General features: G+C 41.7%; 1 protein-coding gene across 1 annotated transcript in view; it reads left to right on the forward strand.

Moving 5' to 3' along the window:
- UMAD1 (UBAP1-MVB12-associated (UMA) domain containing 1) overlaps positions 1–26,092 on the forward strand; it is a 58,524-nt gene that overhangs the window by 2,629 nt on the left and 29,803 nt on the right. Inside the window, exon 2 of the mRNA XM_015410952.1 lies at positions 8,078–8,153. Coding sequence (XP_015266438.1) covers positions 8,078–8,153 — 76 coding nt within the window. The remainder of the gene's footprint in view (positions 1–8,077; positions 8,154–26,092) is intronic.

The following is a 26,092-nucleotide window of genomic DNA, read 5'->3' on the forward strand; positions in this document are numbered from 1 at the left end:
ACGAAGGAGGGGGTGCGCAGGCTCGCAACACCCCCCCAGGGGCCTGGCGAAGGGACCCTGGCCATGGAACTTTTAAGAGGTTGCCTCTTTGATGGCGGAATGCCGGAGAATTGAGACGCCTCTTTGTTCCAACGGTTCTCCATGCTGTGAGACCAAATGGACTTAGTGACGCTGACCGGGGCAAGCGTAGGAGATCGAGCGGCAGAAATGAAATGAAAGCGAGGTCAAATGACCAATTATGAACGTGAGTCAGTTTTGAAGCGTTTTGTAAAGGGAAAAAGATAGCTCCCCACCCCACCGAACGGGTAAGCCTATGTTTGACTCAGTTTATAATGTGATTAATGATGGGAAGACTTGATGTAACTAAGCTAGTAGGAGGATCTCCTCTCTTGGGTTTTTAGTCAGTAGTGGGTTCTTTACTTTATCCCGTAATTGTAGTTTCCCCTCCCTTTTCTTCTGTTATAGTTTTTGTAGTGTTATAAAAAAACAATAAAAAAATCCCCTCCGGGGGCTCAAAAAAAGAAGAAGAAGTAAGTCATGCACCGCGGGAGGGAGGGAGCGTCGTCGTGACAAGCCGTGGCCGTCCTAGGGTGGCCACCAATGCGCCCTCTAAACTGCAGTCTTGCGAGCAAAAATCCGGTGAGCTCCTGGCATTAAAGTGGTGAGTGAGCCATTTGGCCGCTGCATCAATCAGTTTGCTCTGGAGCCACATCCCTTCCTGAGCGGAGACAAAAAACGTGTGAACCGGAAACGCGATCAGACGCCCGCCCTTGCCCCGCGGTTTCCGGAAACTAGTACCTCGGAGGTACTAGTTTTTTAAGCCACATCTTCGGCGGGAAGCCTCGGGTTCGCCACGGGAGCTCTACGCTTCCCAGATGTTGCGGTGTGATCGCACCCGGAAAATCCGCCTATCTTCCATCTCTGTAGCGTGGCTAATGCTCCGTGTAACCGCAGCCATTGTCCGTCAATATTAGCCTCATCTTGTAGATAACAGGAGTGGGAGTGCTGAAGCTAGTTTCCCTAAGGTGTAGTGAACTACTGAGGCTAAAACTGAACTACCACTAGAAGCAGTTATCACTGCTGGCTTGCCTGTCACTTCTCTGGCCACCAGCAAAAGGAGAAGAGGGCCTTCCTAAAGGGGAAACAGATAACTGCCCCAAGGGCAAGGAAGCTGCTGCCACTGCTCAGTTGTTCACCCGCCCGGTCAAACAGTAACCTCTAGGAGGAGGAGGAGTAATAATTCTCATATGGCAGTGTGTGTAAGAGATCCTAAGATTATCTGGCAGCCAGAAGTTCTAGCTCTTTTAGTGTTATACACCACTAGGTGGCTAGCTGGACTTTTGTTTAAGGCAAGATATGTTTCAGTGGTGGTTTGCCACCTCCTTCCTCTGTGTCACACCCCTGGTATTCCTTTGAAGGTCACCCATCCAAATACTAGCTGGGGCCAACCCTGCTTCTGAGATCTGATGAGATCAGGCTAGCCTAGGCTACTACTGCTGCTTACATATCACCTAGCCATTTTCTTGAGGCAGTGGCTCCTAGTTGCCATACCGGCTCATGTTGGTGAACAAACACCAATAAGCAGTTGTCACTGCCTGGCCATTAGAGCAAAAGGTTAAGAGGAGCCACTGAATACTGCTGGTACATGCACCAAAAGAGGGAGATGGGCCCAATCTCCTGGACAGAATGGGATCAAGTATGACTTTGGGCCCTCCCAGAGCCTTGGCCAAAAGATGCCAGTGTGTGACACCACCCCTGGGGTTTTTGTCCCCAAAGTAAACACCAGCCTTAGAGAAAGAAAATGCAGCAGTATGTTTTCCACATCCAAAGCTCTCTTTTCCCTTAAAGCTTAGCATTGAGGAAAGGGGGGGTGATTTATTTGAATCAGCATAGACTAACAGACTATTGGTTTCTTCCAAATCGAAGTCTGAGCAACTCATTTTGAGGACAGGATTTGGATTTGAACGCAGATGTGGTATCAGTGGGTTTTTGAGGGAGCAAACCATTAATTACTCCCCACGCGCACACAGTGTCTGACACCAGTGCAGTGCCCTCAGTTGGTAAGAATTGTCTACTTCTAATCTCTGTGGGATTTTGGGGCATAGATGGAGGTGGGTGGTTGAACCTGCCCCATACTATTTTTATGCAAGTGTCAAGGAATTCTACTGTTTATGGAGGCTTTCTTTCCTATGTTGCTTGATCCACCCTTAGTTGACTAATTAACTAAAATACATTTTCAGTGCTCCTCTGAAATTTTCCATTGGAAAAACTGGAAAAATCCTCAGAAAAAAATGGGAGGGGTAAATTGCATTTTTTAAGTCCTTCAGATCTCTAGTGCAATCACATCACATTAATTTCATGCAACCCCCCCAACACAATCAGTCCCCTCCCCTCTAAAAAGAACCATTAACAAAAGCTAATTGTGTGCTTTTCTTCAAATGGTATCTGTTCCATTTCCACACAAACACGGAATTAGACACAGAACATAAAGACAGAAATTTCTCCCATTAGAAACATGTATAACCAGAACACTTACCAGATAATTATTTTCTCCTTCTCAGAAACAAATTGAATTTTCATTATGACATCTTTAATGCTACATGTACACCCCTGCCCATATTTTTAAAAAAACCAGCCCGAAAACTTTAGTTAATTTGTTTATACCCCACCTTTCTCCCCAGTAGGGATCCAAAGTGGCTTCCATCATTCTTCTCTCATCCTATTTTATCCTCACAACAACTCTGTGAGGTAGGTTAGGCTGAGAGAGTGTGATTGGCTCGAGCACAAGTGGGGATTTGAACCTGGGTCTTCCAGATACTAGTCTGACACTATTAACCACTATACCATACTATGAAATATGTTCTTTTTTTAGAATGAGTTAACTGCTTCTCAAGGCATAAATTTTTATGTTCAAAATGTATAGCATGAAATAGTCTGAGGCCTTTTCAGTTTTTCCAATAGATAAATTAGGAAATTTGGTGGAACACTGAAAAAACTACCTAGGGAATATTTTCCATATTTGAGTGTAAAAAAACTTGTCTTAAAAAGTATTTCACTCATCTCATATGTATAGCATGGAAGAGTCTGAGGACTTTCTCAGTTTTTCCAGTGGAAAATTTGGGAGTGCGTGGGGGGCCCTCTTATTCCTGAGGACTGGAAGGTGGCTAATGTCACTCCTATCTTTAAAAAGGGTTCCAGAGGAGATCCAGGAAATTACAGGCCAGTCAGTCTGATGTCAATATTGAGTAAGTTGGTGGAAACTGTTATTAAGGAGAGAATTAGTAGGCACATTGATGAACAAAAACGATTGAGGCAGACTGAGCATGGGTTCTGTAAGGGAAGATCTTGTCTTACTAACCTGCCACCCAAGACAGACAGGCCACAGCAGAGAACTCAGACCAAGAGTGATCCCCTGGAGAAGGAAATGGCAACCCACTCCAGTATTTTTGCCAAGAAAACCCCATGGACAGTATCAAAAGGCTAAAAGATATGATGCCAGAAGATGAGCCCCTCAGGTTGGAAGGTGTCCAATATGCTACTGAGGAAGAGCAGAGGGCAAGTACAAGTAACCCCAGAAAGAGTGAAGGCGGCTGAGCCAAAGCCGAAAGGACGCTCAGTTGTGGATGTGTCTGATGGTGAAAGGAAAGTCCGATGCTGCAAAGAACAATACTGCATAGGAACCTGGAATATAAGATCTATGAATCAAGGTAAGCTTGACGTGGTCAAAAATGAGATGGCAAGACTGAACATCGATATCTTAGGAATCAGTGAACTAAAGTGGACAGGAATGGGAGAATTTAACTCAGAAGACCATTATATCTACTACTGTGGCCAGGAATCTCATAGAAAAAATGGTGTGGCCTTTATAGTCAACAAGAGAGTGCAAAAGGCAGTACTGGGATACAATCTCAAAAATGACAGAATGATTTCTGTCCGATTCCAAGGCAAACCATTCAACATCACAGTAATCCAAGTCTATGCCCCAACCACTGATGCAGAAGAGGCTGAAGTGGACCGGTTCTATGAAGACCTACAACACCTCCTAGAACTAACACCAAAAAATGATGTCCTCATCATCATAGGGGACTGGAATGCTAAAGTAGGAAGTCAAAAGGTAACTGGAATAACAGACAAGTTTGGCCTTGGAAAGCAAAATGAAGCAGGGCAAAGGTTAACAGAGTTTTGTCAAGAGAACACACTGGTCATAGCGAACACCCTTTTCCAACAACCTAAGAGGCGACTCTACACATGGACATCACCAGATGGGCAACACCGAAATCAGATTGACTATATAATTTGCAGTCAAAGATGGAGAAGCTCTATTCAGTCAGTAAAAACAAGACCTGGAGCTGACTGTGGTTCAGATCATGAGCTACTCATTGCAAAATTCAGACTTAAACTGAAGAAAATTGGGAAAACCACGAGGCCATTCAGGTTTGACCTAGATCGCATCCCTGATGAATATACAGTAGAGGTGAAGAATAGATTCAAGGGTCTGGATTTGATAGATAGAGTGCCTGAAGAACTATGGACAGAGGTTCGTGACATCGTACAGGAGGCAGCAATCACCACCATACCAAAGAAAAAGAAATGCAAGAAAGCAAAATGGCTTTCTGATGAGGCTTTACAAATAGCAGAGGAAAGAAGGAAAGCGAAAGGCAAAGGCGAAAAGGAAAGATTTACCCAACTGAACGCAGATTTCCAGAGAACAGCAAGGAGAGATAAGGAGGCCTTCCTGAATGAACAGTGCAAAGTAATAGAAGAAAACAATAGAATGGGAAGGACTAGAGATCTCTTCAAGAAAATTGGAGAAATCAAGGGAGCGTTCCATGCAAAGCTGGCCATGATAAAGGACAAAAACGGTAGGGACCTAACAGAAGCAGAAGAGATTAGGAAAAGATGGCAAGAATACACAGAAGAACTATACAAGAAAGACCTCAATGTCCTTGACAAACACGACGGTATAATCACTGACCTTGAGCCAGACATCCTGGAATGTGAAGTTAAATGGGCCTTAGAAAGCATTACTAACAACAAAGCTAGTGGAGGTGATGGTATTCCAGCTGAGCTATTCAAAGTCTTAGAAGATGATGCTGTTAAAGTTCTGCACTCCATTTGCCAGCAAATTTGGAAAACGCAACAGTGGCCACAGGATTGGAAAAGATCAGTATACATTCCAATCCCAAAGAAGGGCAATGCCAAGGAATGTTCAAACTATCGCACAATTGCACTCATATCACACGCTAGCAAGGTCATGCTCAAGATCCTACAAGCTAGGCTTCAACAGTACGTGGATAGAGAACTACCAGAAGTACAAGCTGGGTTTCGAAGAGGTAGAGGAACGAGAGATCATATTGCCAACATTCGCTGGATTATGGAGAAAGCAAGAGAGTACCAGAAAAATATCTACTTCTGCTTCATTGACTATGCTAAAGCCTTTGACTGTGTGGATCACAACAAACTATGGCAGGTCCTTAAAGAGATGGGAGTACCAGACCACCTCACATGTCTCTTGAGAAACCTGTATAAGGGCCAAGAAGCGACAGTTAGAACCGGATACGGAACAACTGATTGGTTCAGCATAGGAAAAGGAGTACGACAAGGATGTATACTGTCACCTTGCTTATTTAATATATATGCAGAGTACATCATGCGAAATGCTGGCCTGGATGAATCACAAGCGGGAATTAAGATTGCTGGGGAAAAGATCAACAACCTCAGATATGCAGATGATACCACTCTAATGGCTGAAAGTGAAAAGGATCTAAAGAGCCTCTTGCTCAGAGTAAAAGAGGAGAGCGCAAAAGTGGGCTTGAAGCTCAACATCAAAAAAACTAAGATCATGGCATCCGGCCCCATCACTCCTTGGCAAATAGAAGGGGAAGTCGTGGAAGTAGTGACAGACTTCACGTTCCTGGGATCCCAGATCACCGCAGACTGTGACTGCAGCCATGAAATTAAAAGACGCCTGCTCCTTGGGAGGAAAGCGATGGCGAACCTAAACAGCATGATAAAAAGTAGAGACATCACCCTGCCAACAAAAGTCCGCATGGTCAAAGCAATGGTATTCCCAGTAGTCATGTATGGCTGCGAGAGCTGGACTATAAGGAAGGCCGAGCGCCGAAGAATAGATTCTTTTGAACTATGGTGCTGGAGAAGACTCTTGAGAGTCCCTTGGACTGCAAGAAGAACAAATCAGTCAATCCTCAAAGAAATCAACCCTGACTGTTCCCTGGAAGGCCAGATAATGAAACTGAAGCTCAAATACTTTGGCCACCAAATGAGAAGGGAGCACTCACTGGAGAAGACCCTGATGCTGGGAAAGATTGAAGGTCAAAGAAGACGGGGACGGCAAAGGATGAGATGGTTAGACAGTGTCATAGATGCAACAAACATGAAATTGAGCAAACTTCAGAGGATGGCGGAAGACAGGAGGGCCTGGCGGGATCTGGTCCATGGGGTCGCGAAGAGTCGGACTCGACTGTGCGACTGAACAACAACAAAGAGAGTGAGTATAAATGGGCAGTGGAGAGTGGTAAGCAGTGGGGTACCACAGGGATCAGTACTGGGTCCAATACTTTTTAACGTTCATTAATGATTTAGAATTGGGAGTAAGCAGTGAAGTGGCTAAATTTGAGGATGACACAGAATTGTTCAGGGTGGTGAAAACCAGGGAGGATTGTGAGGCACTCCAAAGGGATCTCTCGAGGATGGGCATGTGGCAAATGGGGTTCAATGTGGCCAAGTGCAAAGTGATGCACATTGGGGGGGGGAATCCTAACTGTAAATACACGTTTATCGTGTTTGAACTGGCAGAGACTGACCAAGAGAGAGATCTTGGAGTCGTAGTAGATAACTCACTGAAAATGTCGAAACAGTGTGCAACTGCAATAAAAAAGGCCAACATTATGCTGGGGATTATTAGGAAGGGAACTGAAAACAAATCAGCCAGTATCATAATGCCCCCGTATAAATTGATGGTGTGACCTCATTTGGAATACTGTGTACAGTTCTGGTCACCCACACCTTGAAAAGGATATTATAGCATTGGAAAAAGTGCAGAGAATGGTTGGAACACTTTCCCTATGAAGAAAGGTTAAAATGCTTGGGGCTCTTCAGTTTGGAGAAACGATGACTGGGGGTGACATGATTGAGGTTTACAAGATTACACATGGATTAGAACAGGTAGAGAAAGAAGTACTTTTCTTCCTTTCTCACAATACAAGAACTCGTGAGCACTCAGTGAAATTGCTGAGTAGTCGGGTTATAATGGATAAAAGGAAGTACTTCTTCACCCAAAGAGTGATTAACACATGGAATTCACTGCTACAGGAGGTGGTGGCGGCCACAAGCATGGACGGCTTCAAGAGAGAATTGGATAAACATGGAGCAGAGATCCATCAGTGGCTATTAGCCACAAGGTATAGATAGGAACTCTCGGTCTGGGGCAAGTGATGCTCTGTATTCATTGGTGCTGGGGAGGGGGCAACAGTGGGAGGGCTTCTGGTGTCTTTTGATGGCACCTGGCATTTTTGGACACTGTGTGACAGAGTGTTGGACTGGATGGGCCATTGGCCTGATTTTATGTTATTAGGATTTTTGGTTTTGTTTTGGAATTAGTGGAATGCATCTTAAGATAGAGTTTTCCACACTCAGAATGTATAGTGTGAAAGTCTGAGGACTTTTTCAATTGTTATTGCACTAAAGAGCTTCTTGCAGATGCTTTACAGAAAGGTAAATGATCGAGGTGAACAGTTGCCAGTAATCCATATGTAGATTTTGAAGCCAGGGCATTAAAAATCAATGACACAGGGTGCTCCTGTGTATATTATGTACTGTGAAACCTTGTGCATGGCTCTTCCTAATACAGGACTTGCAACTAGCAGTATTTGGGCTGAAAAACGTTATGGATTATTATTGTCAATTATCAACAATGTTAAGCTGTACATTTTCAGTTATGTAAATAGCCTTTCCTATACTGGCATTTTTTTAATCTTTTGCTCTGAATTTTTACATAGTTTGGCTCTGTAATTTTAAAAGGTTACTGACCACTATCCTATTTTTTTCTTTTTAAAAGATGTTCAGCTTCTTCCGAAAAAGCCAGGATACTAAGAAGATAATAGAAAAAGAAGCAGATGGATTTGTTCTCCTGGGTAAGTGATTGTAAGATAGAAAGAAATATATATTTTTTGTTATTTCACATGGATGTGAACCTTGTGAAATATCCAGAAAATAATTTTGCAAGGCATTTTGGTTTGAAAAGTAAGTGGAAACATGAAATGATCATTCAGAGCTTTGTTTGGAAATATGGGCCAGAAATAGAAATGGTTAGCTTTGGCATAATTGTTATGGCCTTCTTGCTGCCGCTCAGGAGCTTGCCCTGAGTCACTTACAACAGCCATATCTATCTCATCACATTTTTATCTCACCCTTTTTCTTCCCCCCTCTTTCGTTTTATCATCACAACAACCCTTTGAAGTAGTTCAGGCTGAAAAGGAGTGATTTGCCCAAGGTTACCCAGTGAGCTCCAATAAAGAGTAACAGAATTCTTGGCATTGTGTGTACAAATGTATAGGTGTGAGGTCTGTGGCCCATCTGCACATGTGGCAAGAATTTAGGTTTCTCCTGATGTTGTGACACAGTTAAGGGGAAAAAACAAAACTGAAATAAAAAAGAGGGAGTGTTCTTAATATTATAATAATACATTAAAGTTATTTTTTTAATTGTTTCTGGATAGATGACGAATGGAAGTGTGTAGTTGTATATACATATTTTATTTGTTTCATATAATAAAACTGAAACATGAAGTACTTGGCCATGTTTCTAACTTCTGTAATTACAGATGGAGAACTGTAATGTTCTTACAGCTAGATATCAGATATTTTTAAAAGGTTCATCTTTTTGACTGTGTCTTGATTCTGAGGCAGCATTTTCTGGGAGTAATCCCACTCAAAGTCTACTGTTCAGTGCAAATGGGTTGTGACACGAGATTCTTGCTACTTATTGCATTGTCCCTATTTGCATAGGGATTACTGTGGCATGGCTATTATGCCTTTCTGTGTTTTGATTAAGGTCTAGATATAGTACAGAATCTGCACAAACGACAACTCAGTCACAGACTCCAGAGAGTAAACAGGGAGTATTCCACTACTTGATTTTTTCCATCTCTAATTTGCCCATTACATTTTCTCCCTGAGGGATGACACTCTTCTTCTTCTTTAGTAATCGTGGATGTTAGACTGTGTCAACTAGTAAGTTAGCAAGTTCTCAGAACTCTTTCTCATGAGAGTTTGTGGGCTGCGTCATGCTCTAGTTCTCTGTGGAATTTTCCTCTGGAGAGAAAGTGGAATCTATTCCAATCATGTGTCTGGGGAATGAAATAGTAATATTTCTTGCTGTATGTTTGTCAGTAAAAGTCACCTAGTACCTGAGTACGTGAGCTCAAGAGGGTTCATTCTCATCTCCCACTGGGTATGCTATAGCTGATGATTCAGAAACTTTTAAGAACTATTCACTTTGCAGGAGAGCCAGAAAACAAAGTTGTTTCACATATAGTTAAATGGAGTTTTAGCTTTTTCATTTGTACCTTGTTTGTGTTCAGCTGTACTAGGTGCTATTCCTACGGTTATGCTTGATACCTGCAGTTGGGTAGTAATGTTTAATACAGTAGGGATTTCTAATTTGTCAAAGGAGTCAGCATTGGCTTTAATTGTGTTTTTCTCTCATTTTCCTATGGAGTGTTCTGAATGAGATATTAGTCTTCCTTATCAGTTAGCAGACTGAATAAGGACTAGCCTGTGTGACACATCCCCGCTGGAGGATTCTTCTTCTATCTGGCAGATCTCCACGCCTTGGCTGCAATGTCCAGCATAGCTTCCCACATAGATCTTCTTGATCACGCAGAGAGTTTTGAAATGCTTGCAGATTTTTAACCTTATTCTTTACCAGGATTCAAAGCTGGTTAGGAAACCTTGCTTAAGAGAGAACCTAGTTGCTATTGCATATTCCCTTGCCTTGTGTCAGCCCTTGCTCTGTTCATGCAACAATAGAGAAGGGGTAATTTCCACCAATCGGAGCAGCTTTGGGGGGGGGAGCAGCAAAAAGGGAAAATAGCAAAGATCCTTTCCTCAAACTCTGTCTCATTCCCTGGTATTGGGATTCAGGTTATGGGGTCAGTGTCTTTTAAAGAAAGCTATGTCTTGTCCCCATGGATAAAGTTGTAGAAAATAAACGTCCTTTTCTTTTTTTTTTTTGAGTTTCTTATTAACTGACTGTCCACTTGACATTGCCATATCTTTTCTTTACCTTCCACATGCTGCACAGCTTTTTCTGCTCAACAAATATGCATGTCCTGCAATGTGTGCATGTATTTTGGTGCATTTAATGGAACAGCATGCACAATGAACCGTTCCATGTAAAGCCTGTTCAAAATTTGATAGGGATTGTCGCTTCTTTGTATAAGAGCTAAATCTTGGAAGTGAGACTTTATATGGTTTTCTTTTTCATGCCTATTTTGTGAATAACAGGGTAAAGAACCATGTGTCTGATTACTGTAGTTTGATTTCAGTGGGCAGTATGGATGAGGGAGACCAGAAAAACAATCCTCTCCAGTGTTGCTGATTTCTAGTCGCATAAGGAGATAATTGCTACTCCTTCATTCAGTGCAGAGTCAAAGTAATCCTCTTGGGTACTGGTTTTACACAAAAACAAAGTGTAGTATGCTTTTACATAATTAGATGGCATATTTCTTCATGCACATGTGCTTTTTTGCTAAACTGAATATAGTGTTAATTAGCAGGCTAACTAGTTTCTAGGGGTGTGCACAAAATGGGTATTTTTTGGGTTCAGGTATATTGAACCCCCAAAATATTAGTATTTTCTGATATTTCCAAATCCCAATGCAAGAATGGTTTTCGGATTTGGGATTTTTCTGAAATCCTGAATGTTTTCGGCTCCATTATACCCTACAGGGACCATTATAGTAAATGGTCCCCACAGGGTATAATGGAGAATCAATCCAGGAGTATCTGGGGCTCTGAGGGGGTTGTATTTTGAGGTAGAGGCACTATATTTGCAGCATAGCTACTGGTGCCTCTCCTCAAACAAGCCCCCAAGTTTCAAAAAGATTGGACCAGGCAGTCCAATTGTATGGGCCCCCGAACAAGATGCCCCTATTTTCCATTGGTTTCAATGGAGGAAAAAAAGGTGTTTAATGTGATCACAGTCCTTCAGTGCCTTCTCAAAGCCGTGAGTGAACTTCAAAGGTGTTTAACGGGCTTGCAGTCCCTTTAAACATGCCCTCTAACTTCGACTATCCAGCAATCCCCCAAAAAATCCAGATATTTTTGGGATTTGGGGAGTTTGGCCATTTCAGATAGCTGAAAAAAATACCCAAGTCTATATCTGGCTGAAACAATAGCCAGAAAATACCAATAAGGTATTTTTGGGATATTTTTTCAGCTTGGATATAGCTGAATGCACACCCTTCTAGTTTCCCTACTCTGGGTTTCAGGTTTGTAGAATCTATCTTTTTAAAGCTAACCTGCTACATAAACATAATGTCCTTTTTTAGTCAACTAGCAGGTATGAAATTACAGCACCCAAAATCCAAGTGCTGATTTGTATTTCCTTCAAAACAAAAAGAGTGCATAACAGTGTCATGGGCATGGATGAGGATGAGCTGACAGAGCCTGCAGAAACCACAGCTGGCCCCTCTGAAGCAGCAGAGGAGGATAGCTGGCAAGTGCCTGTAACAGCAGTCTTCACACCTGGGCCCAGATAAGAAGGAAGAACTGCAAGCTGAAAGTCCTCCTGACTCACCCCACATGTGACTCGTTTAAGGGAGCGACTGCGACAAAACTTAGCAAGCAGATGAAGAGAGGCCAGGGTACAAGGGAGACGCTCAGACAGCTCAGAGTTCTAACAGGAGCCTGGCCGATCGTGCAGCTGGCTAATTGGTAGCAGCATTTAACTCCAAGTTCAAAGCCAGGGGGTCCAAAGGTCTAGGTGCAAGAGTCCTAGACCTTTGGACCCCCTGGCTTTGAACTTGGCTCTGTGTTCCTAGCTCCTGATCCCGGCTTGGCTTTGAACTACGTTTCTGGTTAGTGATTTGGACTTGGCTCTGTGTTTCTGGCTCTTGACCCTGGCTTGGCTTTTTGGTCTTCTTGGCTCCTGACCTTGGCTTGTTCTGGACTCCCTTTGACTGGCACCCCAGCCCATGACAAACAGCAGCGTAACACAGAAAATGACATTTTCATAGTGTACAAGAAAAAAATAACAGGAAGTAACAATGCAGATAGCTATGAGTGTCAGCCTTATGCTGTGTTAATACTGTTGAAAAATACATGTAGGCTAACTCTTAGGAGTACAGTTGTGTTTGGGCTAAATGAGCTCAGTCAGCATCTAAATGAATTAGGTTACAAACAATTGAACTGAATTATGCTTTTTGGTATAAGCAGGTGTATTTCTTAAGAGGAGAATGTTAAATACTGCTTTCTCTAGATTTTGAATAGTGCTGTGTCTAAATTTTGGCATTGCCCTTTGCAAACACAATTGTCTGTTCCCTGAAGTTCTGTTCATAGGCTCAGCATATTAAATAACTTGCAGTGTTGTATGCACACTGTGTGTAGCCTCTCTAATACAACACCTAATTCAGCAGTAGGTAGACTTTTAGGGTTGGCTCCAGCAATCTTTTGGTTTAAGAACTGCAATTTTTTTCTCCCCCCAACTGTAAAGGCAAGCTGAAAAGACGGAGCCGTTCAGTTAAAAGCCAGGTCCATTTTAAGCCTAGTGCCTGAAAAATAGTAAGGTAAGCATCAGACAGGCCTTAAGAGGGAGTGCATTTTAAAAGTCTCATGCCACCACTGATAAAGCTTTGTGCCTGGTCACCATCTGCCTCACCTCTGGGGTCAAATAGGCTGTTAAGCCCACCATGAATGTTCCAGTGGGCTGATGCCCACTGCATAGGAGGTAAGATGGGTGGGAACTGACAAGCGGATGGGAACCAGCAGCGTGTGAGGCAGGCGGACTGTTCTTCCTCCCTTCCCCTATTTTGGAGGACAGGGTAGTTGGTTTTTTTTGACTCTCAGTCCGCCCTTCTCACCTCTGTTAGAGGGAGTACAGAGAGCGGGGCTTACAGAGAAGATCTTAACTAATGGTCTGGTCAGTACAGGAGTTGAAGTTCCTCTGCCAAAGACAGAAATCATGTTGCTCAAAAAGATAAAAGGCAAGTTCTTGATAATGTAGCTGCAGTTAGGCTGCGGTCACACGGAACAGAAGCCACACAAGTGAGACGGAAAACAGGCGGAGTTTCCGGGCGCGATCTCACCAGCACATCTGGGAAGCATAGCACTCCCGTGGCACTCCCGTAGCACTCCCGTGGCACAACCGAGGTACTAGTTTCTGGAAACTGCGGGGCAAGGGCGGGCGTCTGATCGCGTTTCCGGTGGCATCCGGCACCCGCCCATGTCCCCTTGCAAATAAGGTGGGTTTTTTTGTCCACGTCTCTGTGGATGTGCACACGCACCCAACGGAGCATTTGCATTAGTCGTGTACACACAAAAACAAAACATTTTGCCGCGGCGCGCACTTCTTCATTGTGCGCCGGCTTGTCCTGTGATCAGCACCTCTCCCTTGCCATGGAACCTCCACGGTACCTCCACAGGACCTCCACGGGAGGTCTGATCGAGTAACTGCGCAGTAGTTTGCCCCAGGGCAAACAGCCACGCTTCTCCCCCGCAGTTTCCTGCCCGTGTGACCGGGGCCAGAGTTAGGCAGCACATTGTGACAGTGGCCTTGTCTGTCTTCTCTAGGAATGGCTGCAGCTGGTGAACTAGTTTAAGATGGTAAAAATCACTCCTGGCTACCACTGCCTGCTGTTCATCCAGTGACTAAGATGAACCCAGGAGCACACTCAAACTTTGTACCCCAACCATGCCCAGTATGGGCTATATACCTATCCTGTCATCAGCTTTATTCCCAACCTACAGTTCTTCAGTCTTGTTCAATTTGAGTTTTAATTTATCCAATCTTTTGTGGCTTCCAGGTATTGTTTTGGAGTGGCTACTGTGTCCCTAGAGATATATTAAAAGGAGAGGTAGGATTGGGTGTCATCATCACTCTGATGAAGCATCAGGTATACTGCTAACATCTTCATATAGATGTACAAAAAATTACTTCAGTGAACTTTCTTAAAATACTTTTCATTTTTGCAGTTTAATCTTGGATATATCCAAAAGGAAGCCACTAAACATTGCTGAGAATTTCTGCTCCACTTTCCTCCTCTCCGTCATATCTGAAAGAGCACCCATTGCCTTTTGGCTTACCATACCAGCTGCCATGGTAGTTCACATCAGAGAATTCTATAAAAAGACATGTCCTCCCCCATATTTCTTTACTTTGCCCATCTTCAAGGACTGGGAAACAGCAGGAGGAAAACGGCCTCTATTGGTAAGGCTGCACTCACTATTGCAGAGTGGAAGCACTCTGCAATAGTGAGTGCAGCCTTACCAATAGAGGCCATTTTCCTCCTGCTGTTTCCCAGTCCTTAAAGATGGGCAAAGTAAAGAAATATGGGCAGGCCCCAAATGATACAATTTTTCCTAGATGTTGGTTTGATGCACTCATTGTTCTTTCTAGCTTTGGCCAGTGAGTGTGCAACCATATTTGGTTTATAGTCAGGCTTTGCACTGTATCCCAGCAACCCCCACTTCAATAGAGACTTTCAAATAATGATTCAGGTTCTACTCAGAGGCTGGGGAAAGTATTCAGTTTAGCCTTCAGATCAGTTTTGGTTTGACTCCATAAACTTAGAATAAACAGCGTTTATGGAGTCAAATCTAAGTGACTGCCTCTTCCAACATATACCTCAAAGAGCATTATGATCTAAAGATCACCACTTCCTGGTGGTCCCTGTCCGAAAGGACGCTTGTCTTGCCTCAACCAGGGCCAGGGCTTTCTCTGTTCTGGCCCCAGCGTGGTGGAACATGCTCCCTATTGAGACCAGGGCCTTGTGGGATCTTCTTCAATTCCACAGGGCCTGCAAGACGGAGCTGTTCCTCCAGGCCTTTGGTTGAGTCAACGGGCACCCATATATGGCCTCCCTGAGGTTGCTGTCATCTATCTATTTACTGACCACCGGCAACTGGCCTTTAACTTACTGCACCATTGGGCCAGAATTTTATAATCAATGGTGTTTCAAGCTGTACCCATTGTTTTAATTGTTATAATGTTTTATCATGTTTTAAATTGAAATTGTATTTATTATAAGGATGTTACCCGCCCTGAGCAAACTTGCGGAATGGGCAGAATATAAATGCAAATAATAAATAGTTGTATGCCAGGGATAGCTTAAAACTACAAGGTTAGTATTTGACCAAGATTTGGGGCGATACAGCTGTGATGAATGGTAAGGCAATCATGAACTTAATGCAAATTTCCCTTACAAGCAAAAATAAAACAATAACAAAGAGCTTTATGTTAGTTTATGTTTTGAAAAGAATGCCAAACTTTATTTTTGGTCTTTTGTTTAGGAGACTTGAGGGTCAGGATAAAGGGAGATGTCTCCTTGGGAAAATTGTGTGATTATAAATTATTCATAGCTGCATGAACCAATATGATTTACGTTCTCTGTGGAGTATGACAGTTGAAAAATGACAGTTGGACTGGCAGGTGAGAGCAGGTGGCTGGTGGCTGTTAGTAGACTCAAGTGATAAGGTTTTGAATACCTGTTCTGATGCTGATAGGAAAAGGATCTAGAAATAGAGTAAGCAGATACTGTATGTTCAGCTGGAGGTAGCTAGGGAGTCTGATATTTTGTTTCAGTTCAATAACTGATGTATCGGGCCTGCCCAGAGTCAGACCACATTTTCCTCAGATTTGAATACTATATTATTGATATGGTTCTAAATATTTACATTACCTTTTGCATCTTTGTGCTTAACTCTCCCTATGCTGAGATCTAAGCTGGGCTACTGAATAGACAAATATTTTAATCCTTATAAATGTCTGTAAGATTCACCCAGGGAGCAGGTCTTAACAGGTAGGTGATCCTGCAGTGATCCCAGAGTGGAATAGATGTTTCCAGGAGAAGGTGGAGCTGCATGATTGCAGTAAAGTAATATAGAGCTCTCTTTAATCTTATAGTGGAATCTTCAGTTTTAAACATTTAGTCTGACCTTGCAAGGTATGTATCCAGGCGTTCTCATGGAACAGGCCCTGGCAGGATGAAATAGATCTTTATTTTAACAAAGTCACCTTCTACTTCATAGTTGTCATAGAGCTATGTTGTAAGTTCAGCCTCTTCTTTCATTGCTGAAAAGTGCCTCAGCTATGGCATAATGCAGTTCTCCCAGTGTGTTTGCCATGGTTGTATCAAGCCTTTTGGGTCAGCCTTATCTGTTGTTACAGGTTCTGGACTCTCATTTTAGCAGTAATAACTGCCTGTATTGATACGGTTGAATCTTCTTGAGCCATCTCTGCCTCTGACATACTGCTTTGTCCAGTGACTCATCATATCATTGCATCCATAGCTTCTAGTTCATTTTCCTCATTAGGTCTTGACCAGCATCAGAATTTCATTTGTATGGTGCAGATTTCTTCCAGCATAAAAATCAGCTGGCCAGATACCAATGTCAAGATTTAGATTTATTAATGCCCAGCAAATCTATTTAGTGAAACGTTAGAGAGTAATTTGTTACACTGAGGTAAATGATGAGGATCTCTTTGAGGTCAAATGTAAAAAGAAGACAGTCTAATTTCTGACTGTGTTCTTGTTCACCCCCTTTAATATCTAATAATAATTAATATTTATATAATGCCTTCAGTGCCCAAAGTGCTTCATGTACATTAACGTCATCTTTACAACAACCCTGTAAGGTATATTAATATTCCCCGCATTGCAGATGGTAGGAATGAGGCTGAGAAGAATTGGTTTGCCTAAGGCCACCTATGAGTTTATGAGAGGTATGACTTGAACGAGTGACCCTTCTGGGTTACAGTTTAAGTCAGTACCCCACCAGCTCTCTCTGATATATGTATGTTTGTTGGCCCTCTTTGTGTCTTCTGAAGATAACAAAAGAAATATTAGGAATATTTCTGTTTTAAAGATTTTACTTAAAGCTCCTGAGAGTCACTCCCGTCATCATGATCATAAAGTCAGAAAGATTTATACACATATCTGCGTTGGAGTCAAATAAGCTAAGGGCCTTTTCAAAAAAAATCCAATGCAGCTCACATCTGGCTGGGCAGAGCTCCCATTCTGTGCCCAGGTTGTTTTTCAGCTGACCTGTTGCTGGCTTGGGCATATGACACCAGGGTTTATCTCACTGTGCAGCCAACTGTAAAGCTACATTGAATTCATTAAGAGAGGGGCTTTGTGAATTTTGGGTAGTGGGAACTGATGAGTGGCTTTCTGTACCAGGGTCTAATTTCCAAGTGGGTAAGTATATAAATCTTTCTCATGTTTCCATTTTGCTTATGGTCTATTGCTTTGGTAACCACCTAATACGATGAAGACAAGGAAAGAAAGCAGCATATCGGGTTGCAAGACTAAAGGCATATATAAATAGTCTGAAGCTTTAGAGAATTAACCTTAACTTTTAAAAATTAAAATTGAGCTTAATGTCTAAATGTATTTTAAACAAAATAACTGAAATATTACTGCCAACTGGGATCCTCCTATAAGCATCCATTAGAAAATTATGAATGGTTCTAAATTAATATGCCTTAAAATACCATGTATAAGAGATTCTCCAAAAATTGGTATAAAAGTTTTGTGCCAGTTTAATATCCATCCACTTTTTTCACATCCTTAATCTTGTTGTTTGTGTTTTGTGTCTGTTATATGTAAACAAATAATTAGCTTGGAAACAGGGCAATTAGATCTGGTCTATAGAACAAGAAGATAATATTGGACATACATGCACACTGATACAAATAGACTGCTCTAAAATACAAAGTAGAAAAATAAACATTGTGTAAAATGTGATATAAAACACAAATGAAGCATAATTAGCAAGGGGCAGTAAAAATGAAGTTTGTTCTGAATAGTAACAGACTATTAATTTCTCACAATGGGAAAACAACCCATTGGTTGTCTGTAGTGGCTCCAGAGCTGACAAATTGCTTAACACTGAAGATCACAAGATTCAGAATCTTATCCATTGGAAAGGAACTCTGAAGGCTTCTTTTTTACATAACTTTTAGTTCCTAATATATGACTTCAGGTTATTATGTGGTAGCAACATAGTCCTCATTTATTTTTTGGTTTAGTATTTTTTATTATTGTCTTCAGCCTTAAGTTTGCATTTGAAAGAAAGGTATAATATGTTTCCCAAATAAATAAACATGTGAAAAGTATTTTTAAATCTTAGAACTGAAGCAGTATGGAAGTGAAGAAAGCCTCGGACTTTAATGTCCTTCCTCAGTGCATGCAGAACTTCCAGTGGAACGGAGTGTCTATAGGAATAATTGCCAACAGACATAGTCTTCATTTATACAATCTACCTGTCCTTTTTTGGCAGAAAATTGGTGTGAGCAAGTCCTGCTCCCAGACATTTTTGCCCCTTCACATTAAAACATTTACACATGGTGAGCAAAAACGCAAAAGCCAAAAACCTTCTGTGCCCCAGCATATTTACATCCTACATGTAAATAACTGAAATATTTTTGCTGCATAGCTGCAAAATTAACAGAAACAGCACAGATAGTTCCATCTTCTTTTTTACCAAGCTATTATGTCTTCCTGGACTATCTGTTGGTGGTAGGCAAAGACTTACTGCAGGTCAACTTGAGCTCAGAGATTCAGTACTACAAAAATATTTAAAGCTATGGGGAAGTATGTATATATGATTCCATCAAACATAAAATGCTATTGCTTTTGTTCTCATGGGTTACTAGTGAGCCCTAGTCCAATTGAAAAGAAACTGTGCTTTAATGGTGTTCATGCATTTGTTTTTAACTTTGCTGGGGGGGAAAGATTACGCCACTCTTCTAGGCCTTCTGCTGTGTTCAGCTACTCCAACAGTGAATATTTTTCCGAGACTTAACTCCATTTAGGGCAGCTTCTTTCAAAGAAAATCACTCAGGAAAAGACAATCTTTGCATCCAACATATTGCTTCAGAGCTTTCCTTCAGTGGCTCCGTTTCTAATACAAGTGATTAAAAAGGTAAACTGGAATAAATCACACACATACATATTAGCATGTGGACATCAACAGAAATGGACAGCAGTTAAAATTGGCTTGTGAATGTTGGGTTATTGTTTTTCTCTTATTAGTGAAAGCCTCTTCTACTCAGTCTCCTAAGTGGGCCTTAGTAGCAGTATACATAATATAGTCTCCTTTTTGTTAAGTGTTTCTAAAACATACAACACTGCGATTACAATCTGTTACTGTGGCAGAATTTTCTCCCCTCATAATGTAAAGTTAGATGACCTTGAAATGGAGTATAGTGTTTGCATGCCTTCCCTAGCTCCAGATTAAGAGCACACAAAATGGATCACTGAGTAAGTGTTTTACTAGTGAAGGGGGAGACTGCTTCCAGTCAGTTCACTGATTTAATTTATTGTATTTGAGGGGGTGTGTGGAAAGCTCCCCCTGATAATAGTTATTGATATGTTGAGGGCTTGTCCTGCTCTCCACATGTGAGTAATCATTGGCGGGGATATGTTTTCTTTATTCTTTTCCTCCACCATTACTAATATTACATATAAATTCTGGAACTCTGTTCAGATTTACAGGTAAAGTTTTATAATCCTGATTTGTGATTTTCTGTTCTTTCCCAAATCTAGTTTGAACAAAAACTGCAAATACTGCTCAAGTCTTATGATGTGTACAACCATCAAAAGAATGTATTCTGTGCAGGATCGGCTACTGAAGTGTCACATATTACAGGTGTAAATTCATACGACCCCAGTTCTAAGGCTTTTTGACAGCCCCAGCAAAATAGTAAAATGGGATTATTCTCATCTGTACCTCATGTTCATAATAATTTCTCATATCCATGTGCTCAGACATGCAGATTCTGCAGCTCTGTGAGTAAACTGACTTAAAAATCCCTAGCTATGTGTGACACTCCAACCTACTGACAATGTGAGCTATATCTGATTCTGTGACCTGCTGATTCCTTATTATTCCATCACACTCCCTTCTTACTACTACCCTTACAACCCTACAGTATTTAAATCCCCAGATAACCTCCCAGCTGCTGTTTTAATTAGAACAGGGTCAAACAAAAGGAGCAAGTTCTGTGAACATTTTTGCCTCTTAAAAAAACCTCTACAAATTTGATTATTCAAATATTCTTGGGGAAGCATCAACAATCAGGAGTTTGCTTCGTATTTTAGTGCACTATATGTCTGTGGTAAGTTCTCAGTGGAGGTTGTGCTTGGATATGTGTGATGTGAAGGCAGTACAGCTTTGCTGGCTTTCAGTGATATCATGTTGTAATTATATCTGATTGGCTCTGAACACAAGAGCCTGCTGCATACTGAGGCCATGGGTCTGTCAAGCTCAGTACAGTCTACTCTGCCTCACTGTGTATCTCTGATGTCTGTTCTACGATAAAGGTCATTTTTTAAGTCACCAAAGCCTCAAATAGACATGAAAGCAGCACAGAATGGAAGGAGGGAGTGATATGCCTTTTTGTATAATCTTAAAACTGTTTGGAAGCATAAATTTGGTACCTGTCTAATTTTAATCATAATCATCAGAGTCATTCTGTATGGGAATTGGGAAAGTTTGGAGTGCTTCCAGAACATACACAAATTTTTACCCTTATGCATTCATGAGTTCAGAGTAGATGTTACAGGTATATGTAATGGCTGCCTGGTGGCTTTAACAAGAAAAAACATTTTGGGGGGGAGATAGGAACAGGATAAACTTGGTGTCTCAAAGCATGCTGATCTTGCGGTGATTTTTGGAATTTTGAGCACAGGCAGAGGCGAGTACCACAGCAAAATGGCTGCCGTGGGAATGGGGGAACCAGTCACAGAGTCCTGGGAGGTACGAGCCAAACTGCATCCTGTGATGGAAGCAATTGTTTACAAAATGGATGCTGCTTGCTGAGCTCTTCTGAAGTACCTGTTGCTACAGAGAAGTGGAGAAAAACCAGGATTGACTCTTTGCTTGGTGGGAAAAATCAAGCGGGCAGCAAGAAACATTGATGAGTGCCATGGTACTCATGGGCATCATGTTGATGATCATCGAGGTAAACATTTTCCTTCTTAGAAAAGGGTCATTACATGCTTTCATGTATAGCTTAGCCTAGATCAAGTACTTTTTAGTGTTCCTGATCCTATACCAAAGCACACTTGTATTAAAAAGGTAAAGGCTTTCCTTGCTCAAAAGCTAGTTGAATCTATCTCTAGGGGCTGGTCCTCATCTCCATTTCCAAGCCAACAGCCAGCGCTGTCCTAAGACTTCTCTGTGGTCACGTTGCTGGCATGATTAAACACTGAGGCACATGGAACGCTGTTACCTTCCCACCAAAGCAGTACCTATTTATCTACTTGCAATTTCTTGCTTTCAAACTGCTAGGTTGGCAGGAGTTGGGGCTAGAGACGGGAGCTCACTCCATCATGCGGCACTAGGGTCTTGAACTGTCAAACTACAGACCTTCTGGTCTGCAGCTCAGCATCTTAACCTCTAAGCCACCGCAAACCCTCACACTTGTATTAAATAGTGCTGAAGTAAAATCTCTGTTCAAAAGTTGTTCCGCACGGTAACCTCTCCCAGAATTTAATAGGTTTTATTCATTTAGGCTGGAAGACCATTATTTCAGTGAACTTGTAGAAATGTTTTTCTTTGAATATGTAATCTGTGAATGGCTGGGCGTGTCTGATGCTGCTAGATTGTTGAGGTGAAGTGAGTGATCACCCAGTCTATTCCTTGGATGGGAGATCTTTCAGAAACCCACATAAGAGCAGGATATAATAAATTATTTAAAATGTCATCTTATAAAGCTAGCACTAGCTTCTGATGGAAAGTAATGTACATAACTGATTTTTCTCAAGACAGAATTCTCACTTCAACTGTTGAAGATTTGTTAGTTCTCTTCAGTGGCATATTTTTGGGACCATTGGTAGTGATGATGAAAGTTCTACCTAAAAAGATGTTTCTAATTTTTCAGTGGTTGTAGAGCACTTCTGGCATTTTATGTGGAATCCATCTCATTTCTCACTACAGGGGATTACTCAGTGACTAGGCATACTGGAGCAGCACTGCTACAATCAGTAAATCAGAAGGAGAGCTTTAGGGAAGTTGAGATCTTTGTTTTGTTAATGATTGGGGGAAGGAGGGGCAGAAAAGAATCCTAATTTTGTGGCATTCATAAAAATGTCCACAAATTCTTTTCTATCAAGAGTTATACGCAGTAATAACTAATCATATTGTTGGCTGGAGATGGTAAAGGGTATTCTTGCTTGAAGTTAGGCAGCATAATTTCCGTCTAGTGCATCTGGAAAATTAACACAAACTGTTACTGTTTGTCATTTGCATGGTTGTGTCTTTGCATGCATGCAGAAGATCAAGGCAGAAAGAAGGGAACCAACAAACCATAACACTTTTCCCCATATATTAGAGCCTTTTTTATAAATGTCTTTGCAAAATTGAAAGTAGCTGTGGTTGTGTTTACTGTGGAACCTATCAGCAGAGAACAATTTACAGTCAGTGCCATTCTTCACAGCTGAATGGAGAAGAGGTGCCTGTTCAGTGAAATGGAGCAGCTGCACCCGGTCTAGCTTGTCTCACATTAACATTTGCTTTTTAATCAAGACTTTCACAGTCCTCCAGTACAGTTTTTCATGACAGGAGTGGTCAGTAGTAGGCAGCTGTAGCATAATTGAAAGTGTACATGAAAGCAAAATTAAAATAATTTGGGAGGGGAAAAAACTTCTGAAAACAGTAGAGTCACTTAATGTTCTCAGTTCAATCCTAAAATAAATTCAAGTGGCAGAATCAAAAGGCAAGAAAAAGAGATCACTGTCTTTACTATTGCAAAATGGAGATTATTTACCACTTTCAAATATTTCATTTGATAACTTCTATAATTGAGATTATTGACAGGATAGGTGCTTAGGTTAAAACAGTTTTATTACTTTGGTATTTACAGCACAATTAATCCTATGCAATTGCAGTATCTTAACGTCTGACACTTTTATGAATTTTTTCATGTATCATTTCTTGCAGTCTTCTAGGCAGACTAGGTGGTGCTCAGAATTCTTTAAAATTGCATCACTATCTATTAATATTTCATTTATAATCTGAAAGAGCAAAGCTTTTCCCAGTAACATTTAGCAAGCAAAGAATTTGGATATGAATCAAAATTATCTGTTCAAATTTATGATTATTTCTGTAGAGGCCTGGACAAGACTGGCAGAGACAGGCTATTCTAGATGCCTTGAGCCATAAAGGAAAAAAGGGTATAAAAATTGTAATTAATAAAGTCCATATTCTTTCTGGTTTCTGCCCCTCTACTTTGGATCTCTGTCTGCATATCTTGACATCTCTGCTTCAGGATTGCCAGACCCCCGGTGGAGGAGGGAATCCCCCACTGCCAGACATCACTGCCCCACCACCAATCAGCTGGCTGGGGAGGGAGGACTTATCCCCTCCAAAAAAGAGGAAGATCCATTTGACATGCAGTGATGGGTCTATATCCCAGACTTAATATCATCACGTCTGGGTCATAGGGGTGACACTTTAGTAGTTGGGCAAAAGCACTATGGTAGAGGCCAAATTTACCATAAAGTTTTTGCTCAAATTCCGGAGCATCACCTTGAAGTCCTGGAAGTGATGATGTCACTACTGGGTCACATGGTCAGTGACGTAGATACATTGCTACACGTCAGATGGGCCTCCCTGTTGCTCCTTTTAAGTCCCCCATCCCCCACCGGTTGCCAGGAGGGACTTGGCCAACCCTACAGTGCTTTCTTCAATGACTAGTGTGGTCCTGTTACAGACATCAATGGGAGTTACTTGCTAGGGTGAATATGTAAATGTTATTGAAATTTTGAAGCCATGGGGATGTCTCTCTCCCCCCCCCCCCAGTCCATGTTTTGTCTATCAGGGAAAAGCTGGAGATTTGGGAAGGGAGATTTGCAATATGTACAATGCATACTTATCAAACCTAAACCTGTCTTACTGCTTCAGCGGCACAAAATGCATCATTTGTAACATAGCATATACATTTTTGTTTGATATATTTACAAGTAAAATTGTGAATCTACCAGTACTACAGAGAAAGAGAGGTTCAAACTGCCACACTGTATACTAACTTACTATGTGCGTCATAGTTTTTGCCATCTGAGAATTAGGAAAACTGAATACGCCAATTTTGTAGAAAACTAAAGAAAATATATTACTTGGAAAAAAACGCTTATGTAGTCACAGAAAGACTAGCAGCATATTTAAAATAAAGCTAAACTGTAGAACACTGAAAACACTGAACTTTTCAATAGCACACTGTGTTATAATGCACGTTCTAGCAGGGTTCCCCAGCATGGTGCTCGTAGGCACCCTCACACCTGCCAATACTTCCCTGAGCTTTTCACAAAGTTGTTCCATTGTAAGGCAGGGCTTTTTATTGGATTACCTCATTCAAATGAGAGGGTTTTTCATGGCTACAATATTTTGTTTGCTTTGTTTACAAAATTTATACCCTACCTTCCTACCCACATCAGGGCTACCAAGGTGGCTAACAGGTTAAAAACATACATAAAACCGTTACAATCAAACCAAGCTCAAAATACATATGTAAAAACAACAAAGCCTTGCATGGGAAGGAGGGATCACTGAGGGAACACTTGGCTAAACAAGTCTTCACCCTCTGGCAGAAGACAAAAACAGAAGGGGACAGAGGAGTGGGACAGGAGGTGGGGACAAAAGGAGACAGGTGGTGGTGGCGGCTACAAGCATGGATAGCTTCAAGAGGGAATCAGATAAGCATATGGAGCAGAAGTCCATCAGTGGCTATTAGCCACAAGGTATAGATAGGAACTCTCAGGCTGGGGCAAATGATGCACTGTATTCTTGGTGCTGGGGGGGGCAACAGTGGGAGGGCTTCTAGTGTCCTGGCCCTACTGCTGGACCTCCTGATGGCACCTGGTATTTTTGGCCACTGTGTGACAGAGTGTTGGACTAGATGGGCCATTGGCCTGATCCAACATTGGCTTCTCTTATGAGTCTCCCTGGGGTTCCATAACCAAAACTGTCCTGTCCTGAATTACCACTGACCTAATCTCAGAATGCTCAGGCACCCAAAGCAGGGCTTCAGGAGATGACTGTAGTGGTCAGGTACTCTTGTAAGGAAGTAGGCAGTCCTTCAGATATGCTGGTCCCTAGCCATATAAGGGGCTTTAAATGTTAACACCAGAATGTTGAATTGTGCCTGGTGCCGCCTTTGTAGACATGAAGGCAGCTTTTGATTCAATCGACCAGGTGACATTATGGTCAAAATTGAACTCTACCAACATAGATAAGAGGCTCCTCCATTTGATAATAAAACTCCACAGCAATAACACTCTCCAGATAAAATATACCTCGGACAGCAGACTATCTAAACCTATTCAGTCGAGGAGGGGTGTTAAACAGGGCTGTCCGCTAGCCCCTTTTTTGTTTAATTTCTATGTGAACTCTCTTATATCTGTTTTGCGTATCACTGATGTTCATGCTCCCAAACTCAATTTCGACCACAAAGTGCCTGTTCTCATTTATGCAGATGACACAATTCTTTTATCTCTGACTAGAATAGGTCTACACTTACATCCTTTTCTAGTCACTGCCAGGAAAACATGCTATCAATTAACTTCTCTAAAACAAAAATAATGTGTTTCAATCAGAGGCCAAAAAAACACACCTGGAAAATAAAGGGGAACGAGGTTGAGCAGGTTAAGTTTTTTAAATATCTGGGGGTTACATTTGCTTATAACGGTAACCCCTCAGCTCATATTAAATCAGTGGCTGTTTCGGCGGAAAGAACCGCTTCTGCTATACTGAGATTTTTTAGAAAGGATGGTGCACACTATATTCCAGCTGCCTTGAAACTTTTTTCTGCTAAAGTTCTAGCCCAAATGAGATATGGGACACAAATTATG

This window comes from Gekko japonicus, unplaced genomic scaffold (genome assembly GCF_001447785.1).
Source record: "Gekko japonicus isolate JY-2015 unplaced genomic scaffold, Gekko_japonicus_V1.1 scaffold231, whole genome shotgun sequence".
Lineage (NCBI taxonomy): Eukaryota > Metazoa > Chordata > Lepidosauria > Squamata > Gekkonidae > Gekko > Gekko japonicus.